The sequence below is a fragment of the Jaculus jaculus genome, chromosome 13, assembly GCF_020740685.1.
Source record: "Jaculus jaculus isolate mJacJac1 chromosome 13, mJacJac1.mat.Y.cur, whole genome shotgun sequence".
NCBI lineage: Eukaryota > Metazoa > Chordata > Mammalia > Rodentia > Dipodidae > Jaculus > Jaculus jaculus.
In genome coordinates, this window is record NC_059114.1 from 50,358,122 (window position 1) to 50,370,610 (window position 12,489).

The 12,489-nt window shown below is 38.8% G+C and overlaps 1 protein-coding gene across 1 annotated transcript in view; it reads right to left on the bottom strand.

The window, feature by feature from the left end:
- Camk4 (calcium/calmodulin dependent protein kinase IV) overlaps window positions 1–12,489 on the bottom strand; it is a 265,408-nt gene that overhangs the window by 11,282 nt on the left and 241,637 nt on the right. Inside the window, exons 8-10 of the mRNA XM_045131967.1 lie at window positions 7,777–7,852; window positions 3,464–3,590; window positions 406–558 (exon numbers count right to left, since the gene is read on the bottom strand). Coding sequence (XP_044987902.1) covers window positions 406–558; window positions 3,464–3,590; window positions 7,777–7,852 — 356 coding nt within the window. The remainder of the gene's footprint in view (window positions 1–405; window positions 559–3,463; window positions 3,591–7,776; window positions 7,853–12,489) is intronic.

A 12,489-nucleotide genomic window follows, 5' to 3' on the forward strand; every position in this document is an offset into this window, starting at 1 on the left:
TTTTGTATTCTATCATATAAACATATATGATAATTATATATTATATATATGAATAATGTTAGTATCATTTGCATCATTTATAATTTAAGAAATTATATTATGAAATAGTTTCAAAAAATATTTCTCACCTTTCACAAATTCAAAAAGAAAATTTTTCTGAGTATTAGTTCCCTGAACAATGCTATTCAAGAAGTCCAGCCTTGTGCAGATAAAAGGCAACAATATATTCAATGACTAAATTCAACATATAAACTATTTTCCTGACTAATGGTGAATTTTGGAGGATAATAAAACTGCAAATGGTTTTTGTCAGCATCTTGACAATTTTGCCTGGCACCACGGGAAATAAATAAAAAAGGAAGAAGATAAGTAGAAAGCATAAATTTTAAAACATGGGATTTTTACCTTGAGCTTGCGTCGAGCATTGAACTCCTGGAGTTTCTTTTGAGCAGTATCCATGTGTACAAAGTTGGCTGCTTTACCTGTGACCCATGGGTGCTGGAGAGCTTGAAATGTGGTCAGCCTTTTCTTGGGATCCAAAACAATTAATTTTCTGACCTGAAATGACATAGACTCAGCAGAACTTTTACGGTGACCTGGACTTGCCCTTAGATTGTGAACTTTTAGGTCTTGTTCTATTTTGTTAGTAGTTAGCACTAAATATACAGTTATTTTAGAAGTGTACACCCTCAGGGGTCACTGAGCAGGACTAAATTCATCTAATGGAAGGAGACCAGGATGACCACCTGAGAGCCCCACCCCACCCCCTAAACTGGTAGATCTTTTTCACAGGGGTCAAAGAAATAAGTCCTGACTTGCCCATAGACGAGCTGCTATTCTGGATGATTCCAGGTTGTATTTTACAGTCACCTAGAATTCAGAACATATCTCCATGATACCAGAATTATTCACACAGCATAATTTTCTCTGTGGAGATTAAATGGCAAACAAAAGGGATAATCTCCCAGCCCTCACGGATCACTGTTTTATGATTTTCTCAGGATTTGTAGTTCATTTCCTTTAATCCCTTGAGTAAATTTGAAAGAGTAAGTTCAGAGCTAGAATGTATTCTATTTTTTTTTTTGTTTGTTTGTTTTTTTGAGGTAGGGTCTCACTCTAGTACAGGCTGACCTGAAAGTCACTATATAGTCTCAGGCTGGCCTCAAACTCATGACAATCCTTCTACCCCTTCCTCCCAAGTGCTGGGATTAAATGCGTGCACCACCATGCCCAGATATATAAGGCATTATGGAATAAAAATAATGTCCTGTCTTGCAGTATGATTAGCTTTAAAGGACTAAATTCAGTGGCAGAACATTCTGGAAGGTTTACTGCTACTGATGAAGATGAATAGACAATAAATTGCCAGAAAGAGCAACAAATGAAATAAGTCTCAGCCCTAAGCTCATAATGGAGGTCCTTGGTATAAGGCAAAGACCATGACTCAAGAGGGTTTTCAAGCCCTGGTTATAGCTCTATTTTTTGTGACCTAGTTATAGTCTTTAAGACAGATAGTTGTGGACACTACTGTAGACTTTGTTATTGGATCTCCTTTACATTTTGATTCTTTTGTAAGAACAATTCTTATATGCATATAAAATGCATGCACATAAACAGCCTTAAAACCCATGCAAATCATCTTAACCACCCAATTTAGGTTATAGAACTCTCAGCTACAATTTACAAGTGAGGGCAGGCAGATGCTCACAGGTATAGCTGCTTGCCTGTGGTCAAACAATTTGTAATTGGTAGAACCTGAATTCAAACTTAGGTCTGCATGACACCAAAGTTCATCAATGGCCACTGCATCATGATGACTCCAAATCAGACAATCTCTTTCGACTTTGACATTAAACATGAGGAGCTTTGAATGATCTAAAATCCAAGGTGTTTTCTAATTCTAACTCAGGAAGAAATAGCGTCACTAGGCAAGTGACATCAAGTTGCAAGTCAGGTAAGGAAGAAACAGTATCTGGTTCTCATTTTACGCTTTTTCTATTGTGTTTGCAAAGGAACGTGTGTTTGGGGTGGAGACATTAGGTTAGTAGAGGATAGAGCTACCTGGATCCTGTGTGGAGTATATTTGAGAAGGGCAAGAGAAGAAGCAGGAAGACCAGATAGGAGGTTGTGGCCATGGTACAGGTAAGGAGAGGACAGTGGTTTGGACTGAGACATGGTAGTGGAGAGAGGTAGATGCATTCAAAAGATAGTCAGGAGTGCTGGGTGACATATTTTTACATCATATGTGCTGCCTCCCTTGTCAGTCATGAGGGAAAAGGCACAGACCCTAAAGAATGTTTCATGAATGGGTATGTAAAGTGAAAGGAATTTGGAGGGAACAGTCTAGGAAAGGGGCTCTAGGAGCCAGAGTCAATTTGAGCAGTATTTCTGTTGGGAAGCTATAAACTTTGGCACAATTGGCATACTTATCTTTTAAACAAGGGAGGACTACATGGATTCTGTGTAAGGTTTGGGACTGACCAAGACCAAGGAGACCACTCTGAAGCAAAGATGGAAGCTTTTATTCAGGAAAAGCACAAGCTGCCAGGACTGACTCTCAAAAGCAGAGCACAGTTGATTTGGGATTACAGATAGTGGGATTATAGTTGGGGGAAGACGAGGAAGGGAAATAGCTAGGGTGTGAGACCAAGTGACCAGGTGACCTGGGAGATAAGGGGGCAGGAAACCTAGACCTGAGGCATTGTTGGGCAAGGAAGGGATAATGGCTGGGTGGTTTCTTGAGGAATGTGGATAATCCACTTCCTTATGTCTCTGTCACCCTCCTGCTGTGACTCCATTTTTTGTCCTGACCTAACATTCTAAACTTTCAGAAATCAGCTTTTCATTATGTTTGTAGCTTTTTTTTTCTAAATGATTGATGGCAAATATTTCAGTTATATACTAGCATCCTTTCTGATTTGTTTTTAGAAGAGGTGAACCTCTCCTCAGAAGGTATTCTCTGAATGTTAATGAGCTTCAGTGTTAACACCAATGAAAAGCAATGTAAAGCAAACAGTGAAACACACTATTGCCCTGTAATGCCAATGATGCAGAGTGGAACTTGGGTTAATGTCAAATTATTTTAGTAAATCTGAATGAATCTTCAAGCATTGAATTAAGTGGTTTTGAAGGACATCTAAGTCTAGGAAAAACAAGCCATGTTAAAATAGAATTCTAGGTGAATGATTTTTAAATTATAGTAACATAGTATCTTTTATAAGACTGTATAGTTGCCAAGCAGTAAAATGTGTTAATCAAGAGAAATTGTAATTTGTGATAATTCAACTAATGATGAGTCAAAATATGTTTTTCATTCTTCATAAGGACAAAGGATTATACATATTTTTAATTAAAATACTTTAAAATGATTACAAAATCATGATGCCAAAAGTGGTGTGTTTTTAAAACTGGATTTTACTTTATTAAACATGAATTTATTTCATTTTGTTTTGATCATACTTACCAAGTCCTTGGCATTTAAAGACACTTCATCCCACCAGGGGGAGATAAAGTAATATTCACAATTCAGAATTCTCCTGAACATGAACTGATCACCTCTTTCATCATAGAATGGTTCAAATCCACAAAGTCTACAGGAAAAAAATATAGAGAATCAAGAGTCTTTAAAAAATTAAGTATATTTTATCACATTTCCACAGAAATTATGGACTTCTTCCATGAAAGCAAGTCTACTCAGCTTTGTTATAATTCACTACAGATAGTATAAAAACACAATCATATCTTCAGGAAGCAAAAAGAAAATTGGATTTTAATAGAAAGCTATAATAATCATTACAATAATGACACAAAAGGATAAAAATAAATTACTAAAATTATAGATATTATGCTACCAATTTACCAGGGTCTTTTCATGAGAATTAAGAATATATAAGAGGTTGATTAGGGTTCCAACTTAGTATAAAGTGAAAAAAATGTAGGAATTTTAAGAACAGAGATTTGAAGAAAAAAAATAAAAAGGGATTTTATTCCTTTCTGGCCACTGAATTCTTGCAGAGAAATGAGAAAATGTCCTTCTAGATTGGATTTCATTAGATTGAAATAAGAGAGAGGTGAAACTATTAATTCAGTCACCACAGGCAGCCAGCAGATGAACATCCTGCACTGACCTTGTCTTTGTACATAACCCTCACCTTTGTATATCTTACAGATCTCCTACCCCATACGCCTTCACTTTCCACTGTAGCGTCATCATAAGAATGAATAGAGAGAGTGGGAGAAAAGGAACTTGGAAACTACTCTGGCTTGCTAACAGAGAGGGAAGGAAAGTCAGTTGCTGTTGTGGGATTACCAAGCCCACACTGCCTCAAGACAGGTGGCAGTTATGAAATCACGAAGGAGAAAATGGGAGCTGTAGTGATGCATCTCCATTTTCAACTTTATTAGATTGTGAAACAACCGAGAGACAGTTCTGTGAGGACATTTAGGGGAAGGATAAGCTGAGGGAGGAAGTTCGTCTCACTGAGTGGTAGCTGTTTCAGCTGCAGCTCAGGCTTAAAGAGGTCTGAGGTGAAGCAGGACTGCTTTTGACTGCCTGACATTGCTCCTTGCAGCTGAGATCATCTACCCCGTTGCTGTCATCCTTTGCTGACATTGAAACCCAGCTTTTTTGGCCTTCCAACCTGGACTGAAGACCAGCAGCTTTCAAAGAATCCTTCGGGCCTTCAGCACCAGAGCTGAGCTGCAGATCATCCAGCCTCAGGGACTGAGTAACTGTCAGGTTCTTAGCCTCTCCAGTACACAGGCAGCCTGGGTTGGACTACTCCACCTGTATCCCATAATCCAGTCTAATAAATCCCTTGGTGGTATCTATACAGTCTAGTGGTTCTGTTCCCCTAGAGAACCCTGACTAATATAGGAATTGCAGAAAGAAAAAAGAATCCATTCTGCAAAGAATGTAGGGAAATGGTAATAAGGGAAAACCATGCTGTCAGATTCTTTCCCTCAGATGGGCATGAGAAGTTCAAGTGCATCCTAAAACATGGGCTTTGAGGAAGAAGGAGTTTCTTATGGCTTCTTGCTCATGAGATGTCCCCACAGGGAAGTCTTTTGCTCTTCCAAATCTTCTGAAGCCGGACAAGAGAAATTACTTGGAAGGGCTAAGTGCTACACTAATGCATTCTTCCCCTGCCTCCATCTGCACTGAGAATCCTGCACTGGACTTACCTATGGAAAGGAAGCGTAAGGCCAGAAGGGAGAATTGCCCCTGACCTGGCCCATCTAGACTCCTATAATACTAGACAATTTTAGCTTGTTGCTGGATAGTCATGCAAAAAGTAAACAACTTTCTAAACTTATTTTAGGAGGGTCTTTATGTTTGCCATTTTGAAAATCTAAAGATTAAAATGATATTTAGAAATTTATAATGCACATATGTCTTTTCTTTCATCTTGACTTTGTGCTTTAGTGACAGAGATAAACAGTTTATGTCATGTAGACTAAAATGTCTGAAAGTGGAAGAACCAAGTGCACAATAAAAGAGATTCATAGGTCCAGCCGCACAACTCAGAGAAGAAAATGTGTCCGTGTACAAAGCACCAAGTCCCCAGGCTTAGGACCTGGCAGCATAGAAATAACGGGCATCAACTGTAAGGTGCATTGTCATTTTCATTTTGGGGCTAATTATCATTACTTCTTCCAATCATCACCTATTAGTTAATGATCTTAAGTATATGAAAATGGAAGAAATATAAAAAATATCTTGTATAACTTGGTAATAGACTGGGAGAAAGAAATTTTGATAGGTTTTGAAGTTATTTTCAAAGTTATAATGAAATATTTTTGAAATGTTCACATTTTCCCCTTTATGTTTCCATGCCAGTGGCCATGGATGGAATTTTATTTAATATGTATGGCAAACTTTCTGGGTGAATGCAACTTAATGTCCTACTTTCATCTCTTCAAGCTATCTTATAGCATTAATGCTTCTTAAATTTTAGGGTTAACATTAGTCCTAATTTGTATATTTCAGTTTTCCCTTCCTATCACAAAATACATTTCCTATACAACTTAGGAAACAATATTCTTTGACTTTTAATTAATTTATCACTTAGTGTGTCAATGAGAAATTACCTACTAGTTTGCAAATACATTCAGGCGAACAGGGAATTACTGTTTTGATATAATGTACAAGATACCATTTTCTGGGTTGCTTGCTTAAACTTTTTGTCTTTCTCAATCAATGAGTACATCTAGGTGAATTTAGGGTTTGCCATTTTTCGTGGAGATCCTACCTTAATTGCTCATTCTTAACCCATATGACCTTGACAGAACACTTTACAACAATAGGCTTCTCGGGAGGGGAAGTGAGATTCACCCATGCTGTAGCCACTGGTAAGTTGCCCATTTCACAAAAAATAACATTCCACGCACGACTGTACAAGCAACCCTAATTTAACTCAACAAGCTTTTAAAAAGGGAATGAAAGTAAGATGGAAATTAATGTTTGGAGTGGGGTAAGGGTGTTAATAGGAAGAGGTGAGGATAATATAGGGTAATTGGAAGGAATAAATTGAAAATACATTATATACATGTATAAAATGGAAAAATGTATAAAATTAAAACAAAACTAACCTTTTCTGAATTATATCTCCTCAAAAATGTATAAATTGAAGCTGTGTCCCCCCCCCCCCCCATATGACAGCATTTAGAGACAGAGCCTTTGGAAGTAATTAGATTTAAATGTTCCTGTTCACAGGATTACTGCCCTTGTAAATGACCACACAACTAGTGTCCTCCCCTCTACCCCTCTGTAAATGACCACAGACCCAGTGTACCTCCCTCTTTCCCCCTCTTGTTCAGCAATGAGAGGACATGGTGAAGGGGCAATTTTATGAAGCTGGGGAGAAAGCCCTTCTCCAGAACCAAATCATGCTGGTGCCCTGACCTCAGGTTTGAATCCTCCAGAGCTGTGAGAAAGCAAGCTTCTCTTGTTTAAGCCACTTTGCCTGTGTGTTTTGTTATGGTAGCTCACATAGGATTTAAGCACTGTCTTGGGAACCCTTGAAAAATCTCTGTATAAACTTGAATAATATGGATTCCAAAAGACATCCTCTATTCCCTTCAAAGTGACAAACAAATGTGCTTTGGATTAAACTCTTGGACTCAGTGGGATTGTGTGTTTCAGTTATCTCAGAGCAATCTTTCTCTTCAGTTTCAGTTATGATTTCTCTCATCAGTGCTTCCAATCCCATCATTGTTTTGACAAATTTCCTGAAACTTCATATTTTTTATTAGATACTAGTTTACTAATAGAGTTGTAGATAACCAGAGAGTGAAATATTTAGTTCACTTTTTCACCCTGAAAAATGTATGTAGAATTTAAACCCAAGGGCCTTAAAGACCTAACTGATAGAAATAAAATTGATATCCAAACATTTAGAATATTCTCACAAAGAAACATACTAGTTTTGGATTGCTTAAGAAATAAATAGTAGTTACTAGTTAGCCTTCCTAAAATGAACAATATATAATGAGAGAGTATAATAGGACAACTTAGATTTCACATTCATTCATGATACAATCATTAGTTTCCTAAATATGCTGTAAATTATGTAGTAAAATGAGACAAAGAAAAGTACCAGTGTTCTATTCCTCAAAAAAGTACAAAATAAAAAGCAATATTAATTTGAGAATTATATTTGCTGTGAATAGAAAATCATGAAATGCCAAATACTGACTCTTATGAGAACTACCAACACATAGAAAATGTTATGCAAAGGCAAACAGTTTATATAAAGATTGCTTTTCTTCACTTACAAGATATAGGTTATTATTCCTACAGACCACATGTCCACTTCCGGTCCATAGGCACAGCCTCTGAGAATCTCAGGTGCTGCAGAGAGAGTGAAAATTAAGTTAAGCTGTACCATTCGACACGCACATTGTAATATCAAGCAATGAGAAGAAGCAAATTTCCAACAAGATTTCAGAACTCTCTCATAACAAATTTCTCCCATAATCACACGAAGATGCTATAAATTCTTACATCTATTTTAGTAGGAGAGGTTACAGTCTGTGTTTTGAGTATATAAAAGTAATGCTAGTAATGATAAAATTCTACATTGGAACATCATGAGATTGTTCAAATCAGATAGATAGAGGTATATCTCTGCTACTAAACTCCTTACTTCAAAGAGAGCTTTGTATATAAATACAGAAGAAAAAAAAAAGAAAGTTAAACAAAGTAAAGGACCAAATAGACAAAAGCATGGTAACTTGAAAATTTGGAGTTGCTCTGAGCAAAGGGATTCCAGTGAGGATGGGTCTAACTGCATGGGGCGGGGCAGACTGAATGCAAGGGGCACTGAGCTCTGGTACTGGCATGAAGGATCAGGAGCAAGAAGAGGCCCTGCCACATATGCTGCCATTGACAGCTGCCTGTAGGTCCCCAAGGAGAAGCTGTTCTCAGTGAGACTGAGGTTATGGGCTGAGAAGGGGGGTTTCTCTGAACAGTGGGGATGCCCATATTAGCCCTACCTACTGTGGTGGCAAGGAAGGCCTTCTTAGTCATGAAATGTCTCTAGAGTAGAAAATGACATGATCTTTTTCTGTTACTTTCTGTGATTCTTTCACAGCTTTAGAGCTGTGGCAGTGGAAGTTAACTGGGTGTGTTGGTTTGACTGAGGACTGTGGGTGTTTGTCAAAGTGATGAAAAGATAAGTATAAGTTCTAGGTAGCCTTACAGGGACACAGGGCTCAGGCTTACAGACCACAGCAGATACTCTACTGTATTCAGTAAAGGACCTATAGCTAACAGTGAGGGAGGTTCTTTTTTTTTTAATTTTGTTTGTTTAGTTTTATTTATTTATTTGAGAGTGACAGACAAGAGAGAGAAAGAGGCAGAGAGAGAGAGAGAGAATGGGCACGCCAGGGCCTCCAACCACTGCAAACAAACTCCAGACGTGTGCACCCCCTTGTGCATCTGCCTCATGTGGGTCCTGGGGAATCAAGCCTTGAACTGGGGTCCTTAGGCTTCACAGGCAAGCGCTTGACCTCTAAGCCATCTCTCCAGCCCTCAGTGAGGTTCTTAAGGAAAGAACTGCTTCATGGAGGTCTCAGGGACCAGGATACTACACTACTCCTCCAGGTGGAGGCTCAGAGTCAGTAAACTGAATGTCATGTTCCCATATCGGGAAGACAAATATATTCCCTTGATCACTCTGAAGAGACTCTATTTGCCAAAAAGATTACTGCCATGTTTCAGTGCTATATCCTCTACCCCACCTTACTCTAATCAGAATTTTCCTGTCCTCCATAGAAACTGTCACATGCAGTACAGAAGATGAAGAGCTCATACTAGGAAAAGCGTCCCAGCATGCTAAACAGCTATCCAGTAAGATGCACTACTCAAAAAATTTTTATGTGGCCGGCATGGTGGCACACACCTTTAATCCTGGCACTTGGAAGGCAGAGGTAGGAGGATCACCTTTGAGTTCGAGGCCACCCTGAGACTATATAGTGAATTCCAGGTCAGCCTGGGTTAGAGTGAGACCCTACCTTGAAAAACAAAAACAAAAAACAAAAAAAAAAAATTATCTGGCCCCAACTAGTTTTTCTTATATATAGTTGAATTACTCCTAGAAAATTTTCCTTTGAAGAATTATTTGGCAAAATTTTAAAAAATGCCTCTTAATGCCAACATCTTTCTTAGAGTGATTTATATGTCACAGAGGAGACTTTATGGCCCAACAGTAAGCTCCTGCCTGACAGGCCTTCTTTATCTCACTAGGAAAGGAACCCAGGCTGCCACTTATAGTGGCCTCTTGCGGGCTCTGGGAGCTGATCCAGAAACAGGGCTGACAGCTGGCATGGTGAATGTGCCTCCATCCTCACCCACTCAGGCCCTCACGTCAAAGATTTCTGTCAGGTTTGAAATGTTATCAAGCCTCATACTGATATTTAATCATACATACAGAGGCATCCTGGCAGAGTCTTACACTTCCTAAGGATGCCTTCCTTCCTTCCTTCCTTCCTTCCTTCCTTCCTTCCTTCCTTCCTTCCTTCCTTCCTTCCTTCCTTCCTTCCTTTCTTTCTTTCTTTCTCAAATCTTACAGAATTGGACTAGCTGATTTCAGAGTTCATTCTGAGTTTTATCATGCGATTTAGTAAAGGCTTAGTTACTGGTCATTCAAGCAGGAAGAAAGGGCCAGCACAAGCACTTTCCTGTGTAGAATCTGCTCTATTTCCTTTCTCACTGATCTTGTTAGAGCAGTGACTGCCTGTGCTGCCCCCGTGGGTTGGTGGGGGGGGGGGGACTCGCACTGATGCCCTACTGAAGTCAGCCGTCCAGCTTCCTCCTGGCCGGAGACACCTCCTGGCAAGGGTCAAATGTCTTCTTTGGCTATTTCTCATGACTCCCAGCCACCAGCCTTCAGAGTGTGAATGCTGTGGGATGAAGAGCTTTTTGTATCCACTCTACACAGCATCTGAACTTCTTACCTAGCACACTAATACCTGCTCTCCTCATGGTACTAAGTGGAATCAAGTCTCCAGAGGCAAAATATTTCCTTGTAAGGCATTATCCTGTAATGCGAGGGAACTTTCAGTATGAAAGGATAAATTTCTCATAGTGATCTTAACTGAGCCAAAGACTCTAACATTTTCTTGGTCTCCATATTAAATTTCTCTTAAAACTATTTCAAGGGGGCTGGGGAGATGGTTCAGTGGTTAAAAGTACTTGCTTGCAAAGCCTTCCAGTCTGGGTGCAGTTCCCCAACACCTATGGAAAGCTGGACACAAAAAGTGTCACATGCATATGTTTGCAACAGCAAGAGACCCTGGTGAGTGTGAATGTGTGTGTGTGTGTGTGTGTGCGTGTGTGCATATACACACATTCAAACAACTACAAGTGTGCACACACACACAAAGAAAGATAAAGAAATTAGAGCTAATTTGAGAAGTTATTAAAATTAGAGCTGATTTGAGAGGTTATTAAAATGCACACCAAAAGATTTTACAAATAGGTTTAGAGGTTGGGGAAATGGCCCAGTGCCTAAAACACTTGCTGCTCAAGTGTGAGGAACAGAGTTGGACCCCCAGTACCCAAAGGGGTCATGATGGTCTGCCTGAGATCCTCGTACTAATGAGGTGAAGCTATGGGATTGCTGAGATAAGCAGGCTAGCCAATCTGACCAAACAGGTGAACTCTGGGTCTAAGTGAGAGGCTCTGTCTCAATAAATAAAATGGAGAGTCATTGAAGGAGACACCTAACATCAACCTCTGGCCTCCATACCCACACATGTGAAAACACACATGCATACACACATGTAAAAGAGACATATTTTCTTTAAAAGAACTCACAATATTTAATCATAATACAAAATAGGATTAAACAAAGTCTAAACCCCTAGAAACAGTTAGATACCATTTTCATTTGTGTTAAATATTTTCAATTACTAGTTCCTATGACACTGACTATCTTTGAAATCAGCAGAGTTTACTCCCATAATCTACCCAAACATTTCTAAAAAGCTGTTTCACAATAAATTTCAGTCTCTAACACACCAATGCTTCATTTCTCCTACGTATCAAATGTCCTACTAGGTGATTCTACTAATTTGTGATTTCCATAGAGTGAGAGTAGTTGCAAGATAAAGATGTTCATCTATTTAGTTAAAGAAAAGGTATCAATGAGTCTACCTTAGTCAGTTTTTTGAAAAATATTTTATAATTTATTTATTTGAGAAAGAGAGAGACAAGGCAAGGATGAGAATGGGTGTGTGAAGGCCTCTAGCTGCTGCAAATGAACTCCAGACACACTCTCCACCTTGTGCATCTGGCTTATGTGGGTCCTGGGGAATTTCACCTGGGTCCTTTGATTTGCAGGCAAGTGCCTTAACTGCTAGGCCATCTCTCCAGGTTTTCTTTTCTTTTTTCTTTTTTGGTTTTCTGAGGCAGGCTCTCATTCCAGCCCAGGCTGCTCTAAAACTAACTCTGTAATCCAGGCTGGCTTTACACTCACAGCAATCCTTCTACCTCAGCCTCCCCAGTGCTGGGATTAAAGGCATGTACCACCATGCCCAGATTTAGTCTACCTTTTAATGCTGTAAGCACTTGGCTATCCTTTATATATGTTGCCACCTAATTGCCAAAACAAATCAACCACTTTAAAATATAAGATATTTGAAATATACTTTCGGGACTGAGGATATAGCTCAGTAGTAGAGTGCATGCCTAATATGCTTACAGCCCTGGGTCTAATCTTCAGCTCCAACAAAAGAAAGTTTTTCATATGGCTTATAATCCTTTATTATGTTTATAAATCACCTTATCAATTCATGATATCATTTATCCAGCATGGAAATGTTACAGAGCTCTTGAATGGCTACTAACTCAATGCAAAGTCTAGTCTACTTTTGGAAAATGGTCTGAAAATCCTAAAGATGACAGACATACCATTTTAAAAAGCAATTTTAATAATATAAAAATTATCCAGTGATTGATATTTCATAAACCTACCACCTAAACCC